Raw genomic sequence first — 19,703 nt, 5'->3', positions numbered from 1 at the left:
ATCTTTCTGTGTGAGATGCGGGGCACCGACATATATCCATAAGGAAGAGCTATCGTTTCGGGTGGGTATGATAGCTTGTTAATTTCTCCAATTGAGACATCTTCTCTTCTTCCCAAGTCATAGAACTCTGTAACTGTTACTGTCACTCACTGTCTTCCAGAGTGAGAAGTTCCTAAAAGTTCCAATTGCCATTGGAGTATATCCTGTCACAAGACCTTACAAGCTTGATCTCAGCGATTAAAGACAAATCACGCCACATTTGTCTGCGCAATTATCGAGTGTTTGCTTCTGACGTGACCACGCGAATACATTCTCGAAGGATATATATTTCATATAACCCTGCTGGCAGTAGATCGATTCCGTTTATCAACTTTCGATCCAACTACACGAATTCACAATGGCAGCTTCTCTTTTCTCATTGAGCGGTAGAACCGCTCTCGTCACGGGAGGAACAAGAGGAATCGGACAGGCTATGGCAGTGGCCCTGGCGGAAGCTGGTGCTGACGTTATCCTTATTCAGGTATGCAGGATGTTGTCGTCGTTTCTCACTCTGATTCCATGAGACGAGATGTTGCAATTGGTGTCTTATGGGATGGCATATGCTCGTAGAAATACAGCATTTGGGAAGCTTGCATGCACTTTGTACTTTATTTGTGGCAAGATAAAAGGAGCAAGCGACTAACAATTTCCTCAGAGAGACGAATCTAACACCGCAACTCGCGATGAAATCACCCGCCTAGGCCGTAAAGCTACAATACACGTCGCTGAACTATCGAACCGCGAATCCGTCAAGGGTATCATTCCCGCTCTGCAGAAACAGGGACTCAAGCCTGATGTTCTCCTGAACTGCGCCGGTATTCAGAGGAGGCATCCAAGTGAAAAGTTTCCCGATGAGGACTGGGATGAGGTTCGTTTCCCCTTAGTTTACTTTTTTTTTTTTTGGCGTCAAGGGTCGCAACTCGCAGTGTAATAAACTAATAGGATGGTGCGCAGGTCCTACAAGTCAATCTCACATCTGTTTTCACTCTATCCCGCGACTTTGGCGCGTACTTACTATCGCGGGACGAGTCTGAATTCCCATCTGGTCGTCGTGGTTCTGTTATCAACGTTGCGTCACTGCTCTCGTTCCAGGGTGGGATTACTGTTCCTGCGTACGCTGCATCGAAGGGAGGTGTGGCGCAACTGACCAAGGCTCTCTCGAACGAGTGGGTTTCGAAGGGTATCACCGTGAATGCGATCGCGCCTGGGTACATTGACACGGATATGAACGTTGCGTTGATCAACGATCAGAACCGTAATGCGGGCATCATGGCTAGAATCCCTGCGGGACGGTGGGGGAAACCGGAGGACTTTAAGGGAATAGTGGTCTTTCTGGCCAGTCGTGCAAGTGACTATGTTTCTGGAGAGGTTATCTGTGTGGATGGTGGTTGGATGGGACGATAGGATGCTGATGGTGGGATTATGCTCGAGGTGTAGCTTGAAGAAGCTCTACTGATTATTTACAAGAGACCATGATATGTATTCTATTCATGAAAATAGATCTATCTACAGTATCACGGTGTTATTACTATATGATAGCTGCTCATTGTTCCTGCCAGGACCGACCGAGGACCTATAGTAGTGTCTCGGGGGCTAATTTGACTCCTGCTTAATTTCTGTGAAAAAATATCCTACAGGTAAATCGATCATTATGTATTCCTCTGTGAGAATATGATCTCTGCGATGTAATGTTAACGATGGTGGCTAGGTAGCCCCGCGATGCAACCTCACTTCGTCTTTCACTTCTTCTGAGAGGCAAAGAGATTCTTCTGCTGTCTTTAGAGGGGGCCCGGCCATTGCTGTGAGATGTTACTAAGCTAGGCTACCATTGATATGAAGCTTGTGACTACTGCTAAGTGCGACACTGCAGACTCTGACAGCATAAGGGGAAGATGACTCGTGTTTATTTCTCGCGTGGCTGACAATATTACTCTGAATGCGAGGTAAGTAATAAGAAGGGACGCAATAGAGATCTTATCGACATACTTTTGCCGGATGGAAAAGGTATTATTGTTGTCGGACAGCCGTGTGCCATGTTGTGGATTGTTTCAGTGTTTCGAAACGAAATAAGCGCAGAGAACGACAGCCAACCATACGGTAGCCATAGCGATCTCGTCAAGGAGAAGAGAAACGACAACAGAGGTTTCAACTCTTGAGGGGTTTGATGCTGAAACGAAAGCCCTATATCGGTTTTAGGAGTTCTCTAGACCATAGAACTGACCTTATCTGAATCCATGGCAGTTTCCCCCCTTCCAGCTCTCAGGGCCATAAGACTCGATTATCGAGCTGTAGTTCAATACTGGCTATCTTTGTGTGGTGGCAAACTAGTAGTACTTGCGACTTGTTTCAACTACTTAGGTAGGGTTTAAGACAGTGATCTGGAGTTCTACCGATAGATAGGCTGGATCGTCGCTTGACTACAACGCAGGGGGCAGCTGAAGTGCGTGGTGGAAAGTTAAACTATTTAGTGGAAATAGAGAACTTGCGGCGTATTTGGGGCCGGTACAACGGGTATTGCGGTATGTACACAACATACTCGGCTAATACCACGGCAGACATCCTCAAATCGCTTGCAGCCACTGGAAGTTACTGGTCACCGCCGTCTTTCAGCGCGAGACGTGTGAATTGTCGTGGTCCAGTAGACTCACGGAGATGATGTCTTCCTGCGGCTTCGAAGAGCTCATCCCGAGAGCATCTGCTTCGGACCGTTCCTTTTCCGTGGGCTTATCTGCAAGGTGATTTTCTCACTCAGCGACGCTTAAATTACTGTTGGTCCCCTCTCTCTTGGCATCATATCTTCTCCCTCAAAAGGTTGCTAGACTGTCAGTATTGTGGCTCCTCTACTCCGTATTTATCCTGCTTGGTGTTCATCATTGTTGGCTTTTCCTCTTTGAATCTCTCCACTGCTGCCGCTTCCATGTCCGTCAAGCCCGGTGCCTGACACTTGAAGATCATTTCTGTTATGAATAAACTATCGCAGATTGAGGTTTGTATATTCTCACCATTCTTATGTCCTTGATGACACTAATAAAGTAACACTTGGCACTGGTCAGAAGTGCTAGACCTACAATACCTCTAGACTCCCCTTGTTCGCCAAACAACTACTGCTCTGGAATGAGAATTCCTGCCGCTCTTTACAGTGACCCCATTGTTTGGGGAGTCATCCAGTCGTAGCTCGTGAACCTACACAGCTACTATATTCTACACAAAGAAAAGGCGCCCCTATCAATAGGAGCTGGTCAGCTATTGAATAGGAAACCTCCGTCCATTTGTCCTGTGCCTGAGAATCGAGGTTGTCTGGCTCCTGGCACCCCTTGACTGAGCGGAGTAGATCCCCGCGTTCCTTTCGTTGTCCCCAACCACCTTGCATTCCATATCTACGCATCACAGGCACCATCTGCACAGTCTCATTTCTTCGATTACCTTCGTTGTGACGTCTTGAGTCTTTATCGATCAACGGGTCTTCCCGCATACCTTATTTCTACCAGTTTTCGCTTTGTCATTGACAAGCTCGTCTTGCGCTGGTCGTGAGCTCTGTTTTGGAGGAGTTTTTACATCACTGTCGTGTATTTCTACTGCTTTGGAGTGACAGGGTTCGATGGGCATCTTGTCGGGGCCACGAGCCTCCGGCCCGCACGGAACAAATGCGACCTACATTTTTGAATATTCCAGAGGACTGGGTGGTGTCGATGTGCCTCTCGATGTCCTCATTACGCGGATCATATACACCTCGTTGACCCTTGTGGCTGTCGTCGTCCTCTGTTGCCGTATCGGCCAGATGACCCTGGTATATGCCCGTTTACTGAGCTCGCTGACGGCCACCAGACGACAACAGACGTACTGGGGAGTCGAAGGGTCTAGACTATGGGCAACCATCAAGAAACACCTTCTATATGCGCCTCTGGGAAGCAAACGACACAACAGAGAGATTCAACTCTCGAGCGCGGTCAACATGGGGACCGTTCCGTCAAGATTCCACGTCATTTTGATCACGTTGTATGTCTCGAGTCAAATCGCCTATTGCGGTTTCCTGGACTACAAGGTCAACGAGAAAGCAGCCCTGATCGCGGAACTTCGAGGAAGATCTGGAAATCTAGCAGTGTTGAATATGATCCCCCTTTTCATTCTTGCGTGTCGGAACAACCCACTGATTCCGCTCCTCCATGTGAGCTTCGATACCTACAATCTTCTACATCGATGGCTGGGCCGCATTGTCGCGCTGGAAAGCATCACACACACTGTGGCTTGGGCCATAAATGCATGTGACGAACAGGATTTTAATGATATGTTGCACCGTCTGAGCACCACCCCTTTTTTTACCTGGGGTTTCTTGGGGACATGTGCAATGGCCTTCCTTCTTACCCATTCTCCGTCCCCAATCCGTCATGCCTTTTACGAGACGTTCCTACATCTTCATCAGCTCGCTGCTTTATTGGCGATCCTCGGGGTCTACGTCCATTTGAAACTGGACGATCTTCGCCAGCGTCCATGGATCGAGGCTGTCGTTGGGATCTGGGTCACTGAGCGCTGCACTAGACTGTTAAGGTTGTTGTATCTTAACGTCTCCCGGAAGAATGGCAGCACAAAGCTTGTTGTCGAAGCTCTTCCTGGGGAAGCTTGCCGTGTGACCTTCCATCTACCGAAGCGTGTCCACGTTGATCCAGGGAGTCATGTTTACGCTTATATTCCAAGCATCTCACTTTGGATGTCTCATCCGTTTTCTGTTGCATGGGTAGAACCGTTCAGCTGTGTGACTCCACCGGCACTCCCGCCAGCTCTGCTCAACCGTGAGAATAATGGGATGCTAAGTCCTTCGAGTATCGAAAAGCAGTCCTTTATTGATCTTGAGGAGCCTTTCGATACCCGCAAACAGCCGACAACGGTGTCATTGATCGTTGCAGCTCGAACTGGCATGACTCGCAAACTCTACAACAAGGCCGCTGCTTCGCCGCTGAAAACACTTCGTATTGCGGGATACATTGAAGGGCCTTACGCATCCCACCCTTCCTCGTTGGGCAGCTATGGAACTGTCGTCCTATTCTCTGGAGGTGCTGGCATTACCCATCACATGCTACACGTGCGCGACTTGATATTCCGTGCCTCAGAAGAGCGCGTGGCTACCAGACAGATATACTTGATCTGGTCTGTCCGCAGTACAGAGAATTTGGCATGGGTGCGCCAATACATGGACTCGATTCTGCAGATGCCGAACCGCCGCGAGATGCTCATTATCAAGCTCTTTGTGTCGAAGCCAAAATGTAATCGCGAAATTATTTCCCCTAGTGCAACTGTACAAATGTTTGCTGGCCGGTGTCGACCTGATGTGGTGTTGGATGAAGTAGCAGCACGGCGTGTTGGCGCAACAGCAGTTTCAGTCTGCGGGCCTGGCGCCTTTGCAGACGAAGTCCGAGCAGCTACTCGCCGCAGAGTGGGACACGGGATGGTGATTGATTTTGTCGAGGAGGCATTCACATGGTAGATATCTTTCCTCAGCTCAGCCCATGGTGGCAGGTTTTGTATTCTAGCTTCTTTTAACTTCCTCGTGAGGCACCAACAAAAATAGATCTGATTCTGTTTACACACCCAAACACACATATATAACCTTACTTTTCGCATTAAATCCTTTCAGAACATGGAAATCGTTTAAAACCAGAGCTAAAACCGACTCTCATCCATACAAAAAAAAAAAGAAAGAAAGAAAGAAAGAAAAAGAAAACCCAACCCGAAACTAATAGTTCAGTAACGGTATGACAAGACTGGGATTCGAACCCAGGACTCTCTCGAGAGCACGGATCTCTAGCCCGCTGTTTACAGCAGCCAAGATTTAGTTGTTCAAAGTTTTTGAAGATTTCAGCTTGAACGTGCCGCCTTAGTCCACTCGGCCATCTTGCCATTTGTTTGAGCGAGCTTTTGCCGATGAGAGATGATGTTTTTCCTTCTGTAAAATCCCTACAGATTTAAACCTGCTTAGAGCTTCTATATAGTTAAACCCCTGTATCCTTTATTTCAGAGTCCGTAAACATATATCCACGGTCCCCTGAAGCCCATATTTTACGGAATGGAAATACATTTCCCCGCAACATTTGAAAGCATCCAAACTCTTCTGAACGGCGGAATTTAACATTTGATATGATGTCCAGCAAACCCCTGAGTGTGGCTTGGAGCGCCAACCAGAGATTACGGTCCGCGGTTATCATCCACTGTCGACGAAGAACGAACATGAGATCTTTTTCGTATTCTCGATCGAATATGGGAAATCTACCACTCCTCCCCGAACTCTGCATGGAAAAGCCGAATGGCGAAGGTGATTTTCATGATATTCGTTGCATTTGAGTCAATTAAGTTAGTAATAGTGCGTTTTACTTAGAGGAGAAAATATCCGAAGAAGACCTGTATCGATATACCAAGCACCGATGGCTGTAAGCTAAGCTAAGCTGCGCAGTTAATGTTTACATGAAGAACTCATTTTCAACCGGAAACTCAGATTCAACGAGAAGAATGAGCTTTCAAATCGCTACGTGGAATTTAACTTGCAACAACTTATCAAGGTGGCTGTCAATACTTGCAATGGAGCCCAATCATGTACGAACATTGTCCCCTTGAGATTGCACGCGGGGAAGACCAGATCGTTGATTTCATCGAACAGGCATTAAAGTCACGAAATGCTCAGAGGGGTTATATAATAAGGCCTTCATTTTGACAATGGATAATGGATTCGAGGTCGTTGCGAAGCTCCCTAACCCTAATGCCGGGCCTGCACATTTTACCGTCGCCTCTGAGGTGGCGACACGTGAGGTGGTAAGATGATTGATCGATCTCCGTATTCTTTAAATCGGCTAGTTGCTAAAAGTTTTTAGCTTCGAGACATATTCAATGTTCCTGTTCCTCAAATACTCGCATGGTCTAGCGACACTGCAATGAACCCGGTCAAGGCGGAGTATATCATCGAGGAAAAGGCACCAGGTGTACGGCTGGGCTCAGTCTGGAATCAATGGCCTCGAGAGCTAAAGCTCCAACTGATCACCCAGGTGGTCGAACTCGAGAATAAGTTGACCTCTGTCACCTTCGATGGGCATGGCTGCATCTATTTCAAAGATGACCTACGTTCATTGATCGGGGACGTAAAGGAGATACATGCTGCCAATGTCGCGCCTGGGGCCCTTGAAAGATTTTCTATCGGGCCTATGACCTCAAACGAACTGTGGAAGGGAGCTAGGAGAGATATGCTTCTAAATCGTGGGCCTTGTAAGGAAACCGATGATGATATTCTCCTATTGACGCTAATCTGCTGGCTGGGTATAGGGACAGACTTCCGTGAATACGCAGAGGCATTGGGACGTAATGAAATGATATGGATTAAATCCCATGCAGTTCCTCGGATGAACTATTACCGGTCTAGCCAAAGCAAGGAGCTCCCTCAGGATGGTCTCGCACTTCTGAAGAAGTATATCAAAGTGGCTCCCTATCTTGTTCCTCCACCGACCGCCGAATCGGGATATGCCAACGTTCTATGGCATCCTGATCTTCACCTGGACAATATTTTTGTAGATCCAGGCACTCATCAAATTACACGCATTATTGACTGGCAATCAGCATGTGTGGCACCTCTGTTATACCAGTCTTGTGTCCCAAGACTATGCAGGCATCCTGGCCCTGTTCGGGAAGGCTGGACTGTTCCTGACAGACCGGAAGGGTTCGAAGATCTGAGCGAAAGCGAAAAGAAACGAATCGATGACGATTTGGAGAGCGAGACCCTCCACAAATACTACGAAGCCCAGGTGTGTAAGCGAGCACCTAGGCATTGGGAGGTTCTTCAACAAAAGGCAGTCCCTATCTTACGGAAACCTGTCTGGCTTACAACCGGAGCATGGGAAAATCGCGATCTCTTTTTTCTTCGCAAATCTCTCATGGAACTTATGGCAGATTGGGAGGATCTTTTCCCAGGCGTTGCATGTCCAATTGAATTCAGCAGTGAGGAAGTCGAGCTTCAGGCGAAGGAGCAAGAAAATATCAGTGGTGTCGGGCGCATGTTGACGTTGTTTCGGGACCAAGCAGTCCTCCCGGTGGACGGCATGGTTGACCCTAAAGACTTTGAAGTCGCCCGCGAGAATTGCAGCAAGTTCAAGGAAGTTTTTGTTCGACTGGGGAAGGATGATAATGAAAGGGAGTTGTTCCGAAACTTGTGGCCTTATCAAGAGCCTGAGGCCGGAATACTATCAGGCGCATGAGGTAATTATGCTACGCGGAAGATAATCTCTTATCTTTCTTAGGTCCTTGTGCTTTACTCTTTTTGGCCTTAATCTGTACTACTATTTTATTGTTAATAGCTTAAAAAGAAAAGAAAAAAGATAAAAAAAAGGCAATCGAGGGGAAATAGGCGGTATTGACTCGGCGAAGGATAACTTCCAGGAAAGAAAGTATCTTTCGGTCAAGTTTCTCAAGCTCCAGAAAGTCAAGGACTACTCCTGGCGGAGAGTTTATAGTATTTAGGACCTGATCAAGCAGGCATACGGCTTGCGCTCGGCGGCCAAAGCTGCTCACGTTTTGGGCCTGTATTGCGGACAGTGGAGGTGTATTACAACGCTCATGGCTGGATATATGTTCCTCCTGTTTCTGAAAAGGTATTAGGTCAGACGGTAGAGGCGCGTTCTTTCCTGGATATTCGGTCGTAGGCCTTAAGTTCCTGTGTGGAACCTCACACAAAACTATTCTGCGTTCATGTCAGTTTTCAGTCCATTGGGACTAGGGGCATAAGAATACCTTTCCAAGACCACAACGCCCCACCATATGTTCCTTTCCTCAGGGGTTCCGCGTATGCGCTCACCGAGACATTGCTGTGCACTTCCGATCCTGCTCCCCTTATCAATGCCAATGCTTTGAGCCATCCTTGAGCAAGTTGCCACAGATATGAGAGCCATCTCTGGCCGTCCACATGCGTACTCGTATGCAGCAAGGAGGAGACCGACTTGTATGAGGGATGGCGAAGCGCAGATTACGCTCTGAACATGGGCGAATATCATTCTCTCCATCAAATAAATGTCCTTTGATAAAGACCATTTGGAAGGGCTTCGGTGAGCTGCACTTTCGGGGGGAAATTTTTAGATAGTCGGACTTGACTTTGTATTCTCCAGCTGTCAATATTCCTCCTCGTATGCAGTTATCCACTAGCTATTCCTTCACGGATGTAACTTCTTCAGCTAGACAAGATCTGTTGATACCTTGTAGAATTACGAGAGGGGGTTTATTTATCACGGTGTTGATGACGACTGCTGGAAGAACGGGACCCTGCCTCAGAATGCGAGCGTGTTGGCTCGACGTACTTTATGGGAATCATTCGAATTGTTCGACGTATGCGAAACAGTCCGATTGCGGGGGAATCGGCCGATTAAGAAGTACGGGAGCACCTCCATTGCAAACATGGGATTGATGAAAGAGAAAGACGTGCGATGGATAATATAGAATCATCTACCGGGACTTAGAAAACAAAAATACTGCTCTGCGTACTCACGTCGGATCCTATACATCAGATCATATCAACAATGAATAAGGATATCACATGAACTAATGGGCGCCATTCTCAATCCAAATGACAAAGACCATTTGTAAAGGGAAAATCGAACAGTACACTATGTAGACGATGGAGGTATCACGGAGCGAAGGAAACCTTAACAGGGGTATGTATGCCGAGAATACTGAACATATCGTGAAAGGAAAACGGCGGGCTGTACAAACTGGCAGACAATCGCAAGGAATTAGAAGGACCAAAGACATCAATATCAAGACTCATAGCTGTAGCGCCTGCAAGAAAGGAAACTCTTTCATAGGCCTTCGGAAAGACTCATGCTGTGATTACTTCTCCCGGTCGAACGTGGAATGGGGTGCAAGATCTTGCAAGGGGTATAATGACGTAGATTCAACCACCATACGAACCAAAGCGGCATCATCGATCGATTGGTCTCACACAGTAGGCCATTCTCAGCGCATGGCACGAAGTGCTATGACAGTTATACTGGATGCGAGGCCAATGGCTGTCCGTAAAGACCCGACGAGCCAGCATGGGTTGTCGCACTCTCATAGGCCTGCTCTGGCTGGGAACCGTTGGCGGTCGGCATTTCCTGGGCATTGTTGTCTGCGAATGGGTTCTGCACCTGAAACTCATCCGCGTTGTATTCATATCTACTAGGGTTATCCGTAGCAGAAGCGGCCGCGGAAGCACCCGGCAGTTCAGGAAGTTCAGTAGTTGCGGCAGATACGGTACCGTTCTGTCGAGGAGGAACAGGAGGTGGAGGGACGGGTCGTGTAGTGTCTGATGACGAAGATCCTCCGACAGACTGTTCTCGCGGAGTATTCGTGCCCATGGCTTTGCGCGCTTTGAGGATTCCGCGTTGGTATATTGACAAGGCGACAGACAGCTCGTCATTGCTTTCGATCAGTGTGACAAGCGTGTCCTCATCCGGCGCCGGGTTATCTGCGCTGATGTATCCCTGGATCGAGCGTACAGCAGCTTGGCAGCGCTCCGCAAACTCCTTGATGAGATCGTTGCCGATAATCTCCGTTGGCGGCGTAGACTGGACTAACTGCTGGAGCAGGTTTGCGGAGTTTCTTGCCTCCGATATCCGTGAAGCAAGCTCATCCGCGGGAGGCAGAGTACGCTGGGGCTCGTGTTGAGGGAAGCGAGTGGGGTGTTGCTGAGGAGGAGCTTGCTGCACAGGGGCCTGCTTGGGTCAGCATCTGCGTGATGTGCAGGTAATCCTTCGAGAAACTCACCTTTCCAATTGATTTGTTGAACCTCTCCTTCTCCTTTGACCACATCTGCAGAAGGGCCTCCAAGTCCGGATCGGCCGCCCTCTCTGTCTCAAACGAATCCAGGGTCTCCCGCAAGATGTGCTGTACATCCAGACCCTTCCCCACTCTCAGCATATCTCGGATTACTGACACAAACTTGGCATCGATATTCCGCGTGAAGGTGTGGCCGGGGTTGTCGGCCAGAATGCGTATGAGCATGATAGCATTGTAGTGAACAGAGCTAGGCGGGGTGGTGGGCTTGGAGAGATATTTCCGTATTTTTATGGCTGCTTCTCTGGCGGCATTGGGACTCGACTCGGCGGCCTCGACTATCGCGGGCAAATGGAGATACTCCTCGTTTTGCTACAGTAGAAACCAGTCAGCAGGCTGTATAGAGAGTGCAGAAGGGCAGTTCATACTCCATTCCGGCCAGGCCCGCTACCTGTTTCGCAGAACAGTTTCTATAACTTGTTGCATCAGTTATTGTTTCCTCCTAAGGATCGCTCCATCGCGAACACCCACCACTTCCTTCAGCACAGTTGCCTCTGGCGAATCATCAGGGTACACTGGACTGCGCTCGCGACTCTGGCCTGTCCGGTTGCGGAAACTCATTGTTAGCATTGACTCTGAATGGAGAAGCTGCTGCCGGGATACGATTCCCCTGAACAAGGTCTGGACTTACTCGTACGCCGGTTCAACGACCCCAGAAAGCGTTTCATCGTGTCGACCGTTAAGTGTCTGGCGTGTTCTTCGATTGCGGAAAGCTGCGCAGCAAATAAAGCCCAGTAGTCTAGAGGATTTGCTGAAACGCAGACTGCCGTCGCGCGTTTGTTTTGCTCCAGGCAGAAGAGCTACTTTTAACTCCGGCGGAAACTCCGACGGCGCTCAGAAGCTCTCGAGAACGTGGGAGAGAGGCCAAGTGCTGTCCGACGCGTTCAACGCGCAAGCAGATTATCTGCTCGGTTCTTAGATGGAAGATGTCGGCCATCCATGATTTGCCCAGATCTCGTGCCAGATCAGAGAGGTGGCGCAGCAGACGGCGCGACGCTGATCGGTCGGGGACTTAGATATGGGCGTTTCATTGTCACTGATATTCTGGTGAACACCACCGACAGCCTTGCCAGCGTCGCACAGACTAATAATTGGAGCAGAAATCCAGGGCAAAAGAGACGCAAAAGTCCCGGATTAGAGTCGTCATGTTCGAGGGTAGCGGCACACGCTGCTTTCTGGCTTAAGAGCGAACATTCTGGCTCTGGGTCAATGTACAGAGTAGAGTACGCTTCGTTCCCAGACCCCGCGCTGCACTACGAGTACAAGCGAGTAATACGCAAGCACAATTGCTCCAAGCTTTCTCCGCCTGTCATGTCGATCACTGCGTTGAGGAGGGGAGATTATGCCATTACTGCCTGATCGCCCAGGCATTATTCTGCAGGTAACAGGCGAGCAGAAGATCTAACCCAACAAGTGAATGGTCAACCGTGTAGGTTTCCAGCATGGAGAAACCTACCTTATGAAGACAATATATGCAGGGATGTAGCGATGGCTACTCGAGTGAATACGAACATGACCAGCAGTGAGACAGAAACCATGGTAGCTAGACAGTTTTCCTCTCAAGACAGTATTATGATTACCAGATAATAATTGTGAAAGCACATCTCCTAGCGGTTAAGATGGAGAACATCAAGGAGGGTGAAAGGATAGAATATGGATCTAGAAGTGCTTGCACCACAGACATCGTTCGGAGGCTCTTAGACGGCGACAAGGCTGTCGCCTTCCAAAAATGGGAGCAGCTTTGGCATCTACTGGACACGGTACAGGCACAAATAGATGTTTCCATAACACCGGTTACGGAGCCTCTACACCATGTGTTAGCACGGTTGGTAGAGAAGACGAGACTGCTTTGCCATGAGAAGCTTCAAGACAAGCAAGCGCATCCTGGGAACCCAGAGCCGGTGATGGAGTTCATTCAACGACTGTCGCAGCTCAAGGAGATCAAGGACATGTATATAGGCCAGGATTCACCGCAGAATCCCCAGTTCCTGGCCTCGTACGATCGATGGACCCGGGAAAAATTACAAGAGAGATGGACGGAGAGATATGCAAGATCCCAGGAGCGCGCTGCCCTCCGGGAACGAGAAAGGCATGCGCAAACGGAGAAGAACCATGGTGCGCTGCAGGCGATACGTGATGAAAAGAGGGGGCTTCAAAGACGGGTCTTCCAAGACTGCGTCACGGAACAGCTATGTGAAATCCAAGAGGTGCACGAACAAACAGTAGCAGCCGTCACTCACGAGCTCGACGAGACCATCGTCCTCTATACTCATCAGCTAGGTATTCTACTAGAAGAAGATGTTACCCCGTCAGATGCAGTTTCTGATGTTATCGATACCCGCATCAACATCGCAGAAACTCTCGTATCTGTGCTGGAGACTATTCAAGTCGAGACCAACACCCTCGACGTTCTCCTCGATTCCATGGGCCAGCGTATGAGGAAGATGTTAATGCGAATTGACCGACTCAACGCAGGCGATGTCCAGAGCGGACCGGACCGAGAATGGGAGCAGCAGCGTCGTCTGGTGCATCCCGAAGCTATACGATACATCCTCAAGGCGGCTCAGGACGCTGAAGACATCTGCTCAAAAGCCAAGGACGCTAACAAGGCTATCACCGTGATCGACGGCCATCTGGCTCGAATGTTGGGCCATGCCAAGGATCGATGGCGGCCTCTGGAGATGCAGACATACTTGGCCTGGACTCTCTTGGAGAGCAGACAGACGGCGAGTGATCGAACAGACCTGACTGACCCTATCCTTTCTCTTTAATCATGGCATCATGCCACACATGGGAGCGCAATAGGGAAATGACGATGCTTTCCACGGCGGATGAAACATCATCAAGGAATCACCGACCACAGAACCAGCGAAATTGGTGCTGCCTGGAGGACTCGACGTAGGGTCTTTCATGCGAGTCAGTTGTTAATTCAACATGGTTGGGCCCTTGCATGAAACAATGTCTGATGATAATCAACGATAGATAGTTAACGGGGGAAAACAAAGTTGATCTGGAAAGTCCTGCCGGTTCGATGGTGGATTCCTGACCACACGGGATGAATTCCTTCTTGACCATAGCAATTCTAACTCACGTTGATAGTTATTTAGTCTGGAAGCTAGAATAATAGTCAGTTAGTTATTAGTTATTATTGTAGATTAATCATCCTGCTAACTTCCCCCGCTCCGTCAACCTCCAATCGACACGCTGCACGAGTTCACCGCAATGCAGAACGCATAAAAGACATCCGCCGCCCGCCTGGAATTGCTCAACCGTCTATCTTGACAGCCCCCTGGTTGCCCGTCTGGTTTCGAGAACAAAGTGGGCTCAATTGTCCTTCTCTTTGGTTCCGCCTTCACGTCATTCCACTCCAGTCTACTACTGAGTAGTAGTTACCAGCTGTCCCGCACGCACTCGGTGAGGCGCTCATCTTGACACGGCTGCGCTGCTACACAGACGCTATACCAACCGAAAAAAAAAAAAAAAAAAAAGACGAGCTGAGCGGTGTTGCTCCACGGATAAAAGAAAAGAGAACTCCTCCGCCATGGAGGACTCATCGCTTCGCCATAGCATCACCCTCCATCCGCACCCCTTCCATCTCCATCCCAATCGCACCGACACGCCCACGCCGTCCAGGATGTCGCTGCCGTACCACGAAGCCACCAGTACGGGTGTCGAGCCTGTGGACATAACTCATTACCAGCATCGAACGCACAGCGCCGACGAAGAAAGCCAGCCTCCCCCGCAGTACACGCCGGAGAATGATCCGTTTCAGCTATCGTCAAAGTTGAAGTCGGCCGAGGAGATCCGTGAGATCAAGGCCAACACGTCGCGGAAGCGAGACTGCGCCCCGTCTCTCATGAAAAGGACTGCAGACGCCGTCACGTCCAGGAGACTGCAGGGATTTTACGAATCTCAGAATGAGAGCATTCAGCGGATGCTGAAGCCCGTCGAAGAACATGTCCGGGATGCCCGCGAATTCACCTCCCAGAACCAGCTCAAATACAAGATTGCCGTCTGGGGCAGTTTTGCTGCCAATGTTATCCTCTCGATTGTTCAGATCTACGGAGCCGTCTCGTCGGGATCGCTCTCGCTCTTCACCACCATGGCGGATGCCATCTTCGACCCAATGTCCAACCTGACGCTACTCCTCTGCAACAAGGCGGTTACCAAGGTCGACCCGCGCAAGTTTCCTGCAGGCAAGGCGCGCATCGAGACTGCTGGTAACATCTGCTTTTGCTTTCTCATGACCTCTGTGTCGTTTATCCTGATCGCTCTCTCTGCTCGCGAACTCAAGGCGGGCAGCAGTGACGAGACTACCGAATTCCATCTGCCCTCCGTCGTCGCTGTTGCGGTCGCGTTCGCCACCAAATTCGTCTTATTCCTTTACTGCTGGGCTATGCGCAACCAAGTCTCCCAGATTCGGATCCTCTGGGAAGACCACCGCAACGACTTGTTTATCAACGGATTCGGTATCCTGACCTCGGTCGGTGGCAGTAAGCTCCGCTGGTGGATTGATCCGATGGGAGCCGTCATCCTGTCGGTTCTGATCTCAGCGCTGTGGCTGCACACTGCTTATTCGGAGTTCCAGCTGCTGATCGGAGTTACAGCCGATATTCAGACACAGCAACTGATCACGTATATCTGTAAGTTCTTCCCAGTCGACGTTGTTGAAGTGCACTCAGCTAACAGGGACAGCTATGACCCACTCTCCACTGATCACGGCCATTGACACTGTGCGTGCTTACACGTCGGGTCCCCGTCTGCTTGTCGAAGTCGACATTGTCATGGAGCCCAACGAGAGTCTCCAGGCGACGCACGACGTCGCGGAGGAGCTCCAGATGAAACTGGAGTCGCTCCCAGACGTGGAACGCGCCTATGTCCATGTGGACTACGAGACGACGCACAAGCCTGAGCATTTCCTGAAAAAGGAGCTGTAATTGGAACTATACTGTGATATCCTGATACCCCAACTTTGTGCCCACGATAAGTGGCTCTGAGTGATGACCATGACTTTTACTTCCTTATTCGGCGCATGCGGTTAGCCTGCAGATTATATGCTATCAAACTGCTGTGGAGTATTTTTAAACCGATTCATGCCGAATATTTCTCCAATCTGGGCGGCATAGGAATCAAATTTTGACAGACTGCATTCATATGACAGCCACAGTACTTGTAATATGTATGAGAATAGAATAATACCGTACGTGGGAGAGAATCAATTCCATTATTTTAAAGCCGCAGTTATGTCAATTATGCACGCGCACGGCATTGGCCAATCGGATCGATCGAATAAATACACGAGGGCGCGTTGCTTCTCCGCTGACATCATCTGGACCGATTGGTAATCTTGGCAGATCAAAGTTGAAGATAAGAAAAGGACATCGATACAAGACTCGAAGACAATTCCAGAGTTCCCGGACTCTAACTATTATTATTGACTCCATGTTCTCTGCGTCTGCCGTCTTCCACTCGCTCAGACGAACAATCCCTTCGAACTCCCGCGTGGCGCTTAAAAAGAACACCTACAGCACGCGTACCTGGTCATCTACCCCTCGATACTCACCACTCGGTTCTGGTCAACCGAGAAATAAAAACAGTGCCAAAATGTCCCACGCAGATACTGGCAAGGATGTCCCAGCTTCCAGACACCCAGACTTTAAGGCTGTGGAGGCCTCTCGTCCGTCCTGGCGCGAAGATGTCTCGCCCAACTACACCAAGACCCGCAAACCGGACTGGAAGCCTGGTGAGGGAGCTACAGATGGCGGGGAGAGCTTGAAGAAGAAACATGTGGAAATTGACCCGTATGCGGAGGGGAGGCCGGCAACTTTCAACTATAAGCTGTTGATTAGTGCGATTGTGCCCAGACCGATTGGCTTTGTGAGTACAACATCGGCGGATGGTAAGTGAGGATTGATTCAGAGGGGCTATATTCGAAGACATGTAGCAAGTTCAGTGGTTGACTTTGATGCAACGATAGGAAAGGTAACAAACCTCTCCCCGTTCAGTTTCTTCCAGGTCATGGGCTTCGATCCGCCTTTGTTCGTGATCGGTTTCTCGTGCAGCTTGGAGAACGCAAAGGATACCTTAAAGAATCTGATTGACACCAAAGAATGTCAGTTCTTTCGTTCTCACCGTTTCCTTTGTCTACGTCGAATCAGAAACTCATAACAAGGCTCCAGGCGTCATCAACATCATCTCTGAAGATTTCCTCGAAGCCTCCAACATGACATCCATCAACGCTCCCTACGGCGTGTCTGAGTTCCCGATCTCCGGTCTCCATCCTGCAGAGTCTCGTGACGTGAAGGCACCGCGCGTCAAGGAATCAGTGTTCTCTGTTGAGGCGAAGCTTGTGGAGACCAGGGAATACAACAGTCGAAGGACTGGAAAGCCGACGTGCACCATGGCCGTTATCGAGGGTCTCCGGTTCTGGGCTCGTGAGGATGCGGTTAATGAGGAGCGGAACTTGTTGGATATGAATGTAAGTTTGAAGCGTTTCAATCACTGACTATTTCTCGAACATTGGCCTTTGATCAGATTCTAACGGGGTCTCAGGTTCTACGCCCCATCTCTCGTCTCGGTGGCATCAGCTATGGTCGACTGACTGACTGCATCGAACTTCCCCGGCCAGAGTGGAACAAATTGTCAGCCGAAGAGAAGGAAAGGTTCCAATCTGCGTCCAAGTCTGTTTGAGTGCGTTTCTTTCTTTGTATATCGCGGTCATCAGCAGGGTATAGGATTCATTAGACGTGAAGTTAGGCGACTTATTGCAGGTATGTCCCTTAGATTAACATCCCCTAGAGGTTTTATACCATAATATTATTCATGTGATATCATAGAATCAAACTTCACATATACCTTGTAAGCTTATACGGCCTCAACGTAAGTATTAGAACTATGTTCTATACTCGTACCATCATGCGCCGTAAGTTGCCACCCATGGCTTATACTGCTCATCCTGGAATATCTTCTCCATCTGCCGTCGTCGAATACCTACATTACCACCATCAAACAAGGGCAGACATATAGCATCATTGAGCAACCGTGAAAACGGTTGATCCTTATTATACGACGTCCTTTGCATTCACGTCAGTTGTAATATCCACCAGACACTCTTTTCAAGACAACATCAGCCAAAAAGAGAGGATACTTACATCCCTACAACCTTCATCCCATCCATCACACACTGCACCGCCGCTTCCGATCCAAAAATCTTCGCCTGCAAGCACCCTTCAAATCTTGCATTGAAATCCACCTCTGGCCCACTACTCTGTAGACAATGCAGTGCTTTCCAAGTAACAAGCCTCGTCGAGTCCGCTTTCATCTTCATATCCATGAGGAGATCAGCAACGCTCTGGTGATAAATAATCGGGTTTGCGCCCCCGCGAGAATCTTCCTTCGCGAACTTCAACGCAGCTTCGAATGCGGCTCTCATCAATCCCACTGCCATCGCGCCAACTAGAGCTGCGGAGGATGTGAATGCTTGTTCCACCACCGCAGCGCCAGTCCCGGGTGGACAGAGCAGATGCGATTCGGGGACGCGAAAGTTGGTAAAGCGCGTGTGAGGATTCGTCACAGCGACGTGGCCGGCTAGTTCGGGTTCAGAAAGGATTGTATATGCGGTCGGAGGATTCTGCGCAATGACTTCACGGGTGACGATGAGGATAAGGATAGAAGATGCTGGATCGGCGGAAGGGTCCTGAGGGCTTCCATCTGGTGAATATCGACATACGACGCATTGGAGATCGGCGCCTTTTCCATCCCAACCGCTGCTATTGGTTGTCCACAGCTGGTGATAGTTAGTCTCATACTGATACATGCATCTCCAGAGAGATGTAAATATATTCAAACAGAACAACCCACCTTCTCCCCATTAATCACCCACCCATCCCCACCATCCTCCCTCCTCGCCGTCGTCTGCAACCCCTTTCCCCCCTTCTCTAACCAATTCGCCGTCCCCTCAGGCTCCGAATGCATCAAACTCGCCAACGGCTCCCCATCCTCCCTCAAAAACGGCTCTAGAAACTTTCCCCTCTGCTCCTCGCTCCCGGCCAATATCAACGGGGTTAATCCCAACCCATTCGCAAAAATAGTTAAACTCACACTCGTCTCGACGGCGTAGAGTTCCTCGAGCTGGATCGCAGCATCGATAAGACTAGCGTTCGTCCCACCGAATGGTATGGGGATTTGGGCCTTGATGAGACCAGAGCACACGGCGCGGCGGTATAGAGGGAGGATGGATTCGAAGCGCGATCGTTGATCGCCGTGAGAGGAGTAGAGGGATGGTGCGGTAGAGAGGTGCGTTTGAGCGAAGGTACGTGTGGATTGTTGTAGTTCCCGTTGGGAGGGGGTAAGTGTGAAGTCGATCATTTGGTTCGGTGTCTTACTTGCAAAGGTGATGGTGTAAAAACGAAGGTTACCTATATATAAATCCTTCTGCGTGAAAAAGAAATACCTGGATGTATGTAATCAAAAAGTATATCGATACTTCTGCTAAGGAGATAACGCGTTTATGTATAATATCCCTTGCACACGCGAGTGTTCGATATCATATCTGTATGAGGTGAGATACTACATCAAGAAGCTTCTTCGAGCTCGGCTTGAGATAAAAAACCATATTAGATTTAGCCTTTTAAGTACAACCGATCCAGAAAATGCTTACCAATCTTCTTATATGTGATTAATGGATCTTTTAGAACCTCGTGATATATCCAAGCCCAGTAAGCGCCAGGTCTGCATGTAATCCATATCATGCATGATGTCTAAGCGTTCTGCAGCGGAGTTGGTGGTTATATAGATAGGCTGGTTGGTTGGATATGTTGCATTGCATT

At 49.2% G+C, this 19,703-nt stretch overlaps 9 protein-coding genes and 1 non-coding gene across 10 annotated transcripts; 6 read left to right on the top strand and 4 right to left on the bottom strand.

Moving 5' to 3' along the window:
• Positions 1–397: 397 nt before the first annotated feature.
• C8Q69DRAFT_447534 (dehydrogenase with different specificitie) lies at positions 398–1,443 on the top strand (the record flags this gene model as incomplete). The annotated part of the gene is made up of 3 exons (XM_028629215.1): positions 398–520; positions 695–907; positions 994–1,443. The coding sequence occupies 3 exons, from the start codon at positions 398–400 to the stop codon at positions 1,441–1,443; spliced, it is 786 nt and encodes a 261-aa protein (XP_028481985.1).
• Positions 1,444–3,208: 1,765 nt separating this feature from the next.
• On the top strand, positions 3,209–5,677 carry C8Q69DRAFT_94767 (ferric reductase like transmembrane component-domain-containing protein). The gene has a single exon (XM_028634199.1). It carries the CDS (start codon positions 3,638–3,640, stop codon positions 5,516–5,518), a length of 1,881 nt encoding a protein of 626 aa, XP_028481984.1. The 5' UTR covers positions 3,209–3,637; the 3' UTR covers positions 5,519–5,677.
• A 110-nt stretch (positions 5,678–5,787) lies between these two features.
• C8Q69DRAFT_t129 lies at positions 5,788–5,931 on the bottom strand. Its single transcript has one exon. It is a non-coding gene; the product is annotated as a tRNA-Leu (tRNA).
• A 63-nt stretch (positions 5,932–5,994) lies between these two features.
• Positions 5,995–8,420, top strand: C8Q69DRAFT_478838 (phosphotransferase enzyme family protein). Its single transcript, XM_028631405.1, has 6 exons — positions 5,995–6,343; positions 6,407–6,458; positions 6,524–6,621; positions 6,686–6,837; positions 6,897–7,284; positions 7,342–8,420. Exons 1-6 carry the CDS (start codon positions 6,169–6,171, stop codon positions 8,265–8,267), a joined length of 1,791 nt encoding a protein of 596 aa, XP_028481983.1. The 5' UTR covers positions 5,995–6,168; the 3' UTR covers positions 8,268–8,420.
• On the bottom strand, positions 8,318–9,555 carry C8Q69DRAFT_94683 (hypothetical protein). The gene is made up of 2 exons (XM_028634196.1): positions 8,800–9,555; positions 8,318–8,749 (listed from the first exon to the last, which is right to left on the bottom strand). Exons 1-2 carry the CDS (start codon positions 9,066–9,068, stop codon positions 8,368–8,370), a joined length of 651 nt encoding a protein of 216 aa, XP_028481982.1. The 5' UTR covers positions 9,069–9,555; the 3' UTR covers positions 8,318–8,367.
• C8Q69DRAFT_94682 (hypothetical protein) lies at positions 9,556–11,678 on the bottom strand. Its single transcript, XM_028634195.1, has 5 exons — positions 11,507–11,678; positions 11,347–11,414; positions 11,244–11,285; positions 10,807–11,187; positions 9,556–10,754 (listed from the first exon to the last, which is right to left on the bottom strand). Exons 1-5 carry the CDS (start codon positions 11,541–11,543, stop codon positions 10,044–10,046), a joined length of 1,239 nt encoding a protein of 412 aa, XP_028481981.1. The 5' UTR covers positions 11,544–11,678; the 3' UTR covers positions 9,556–10,043.
• A 686-nt stretch (positions 11,679–12,364) lies between these two features.
• C8Q69DRAFT_94697 (hypothetical protein) lies at positions 12,365–13,686 on the top strand. Its single transcript, XM_028634197.1, has one exon. It carries the CDS (start codon positions 12,495–12,497, stop codon positions 13,644–13,646), a length of 1,152 nt encoding a protein of 383 aa, XP_028481980.1. The 5' UTR covers positions 12,365–12,494; the 3' UTR covers positions 13,647–13,686.
• Positions 13,687–14,009: 323 nt separating this feature from the next.
• Positions 14,010–16,114, top strand: C8Q69DRAFT_94699 (hypothetical protein). Its single transcript, XM_028634198.1, has 2 exons — positions 14,010–15,518; positions 15,571–16,114. The coding sequence occupies exons 1-2, from the start codon at positions 14,417–14,419 to the stop codon at positions 15,810–15,812; spliced, it is 1,344 nt and encodes a 447-aa protein (XP_028481979.1). The 5' UTR covers positions 14,010–14,416; the 3' UTR covers positions 15,813–16,114.
• A 24-nt stretch (positions 16,115–16,138) lies between these two features.
• Positions 16,139–17,714, top strand: C8Q69DRAFT_478827 (typically associated with flavo protein oxygenase). The gene is made up of 4 exons (XM_028631404.1): positions 16,139–16,774; positions 16,853–16,987; positions 17,055–17,353; positions 17,428–17,714. The coding sequence occupies exons 1-4, from the start codon at positions 16,318–16,320 to the stop codon at positions 17,563–17,565; spliced, it is 1,029 nt and encodes a 342-aa protein (XP_028481978.1). The 5' UTR covers positions 16,139–16,317; the 3' UTR covers positions 17,566–17,714.
• Positions 17,677–19,420, bottom strand: C8Q69DRAFT_94611 (acyl-CoA dehydrogenase/oxidase). The gene is made up of 3 exons (XM_028634194.1): positions 18,736–19,420; positions 18,027–18,661; positions 17,677–17,948 (listed from the first exon to the last, which is right to left on the bottom strand). The coding sequence occupies exons 1-3, from the start codon at positions 19,240–19,242 to the stop codon at positions 17,789–17,791; spliced, it is 1,302 nt and encodes a 433-aa protein (XP_028481977.1). The 5' UTR covers positions 19,243–19,420; the 3' UTR covers positions 17,677–17,788.
• Positions 19,421–19,703: the final 283 nt, after the last annotated feature.

Source organism: Paecilomyces variotii (assembly GCF_004022145.1).
Source record: "Paecilomyces variotii strain CBS 101075 chromosome Unknown C8Q69scaffold_13, whole genome shotgun sequence".
Lineage (NCBI taxonomy): Eukaryota > Fungi > Ascomycota > Eurotiomycetes > Eurotiales > Thermoascaceae > Paecilomyces > Paecilomyces variotii.
Note: the sequence above shows the minus strand (reverse complement) of the source record. Positions and strands in the feature narration are given on the sequence as shown.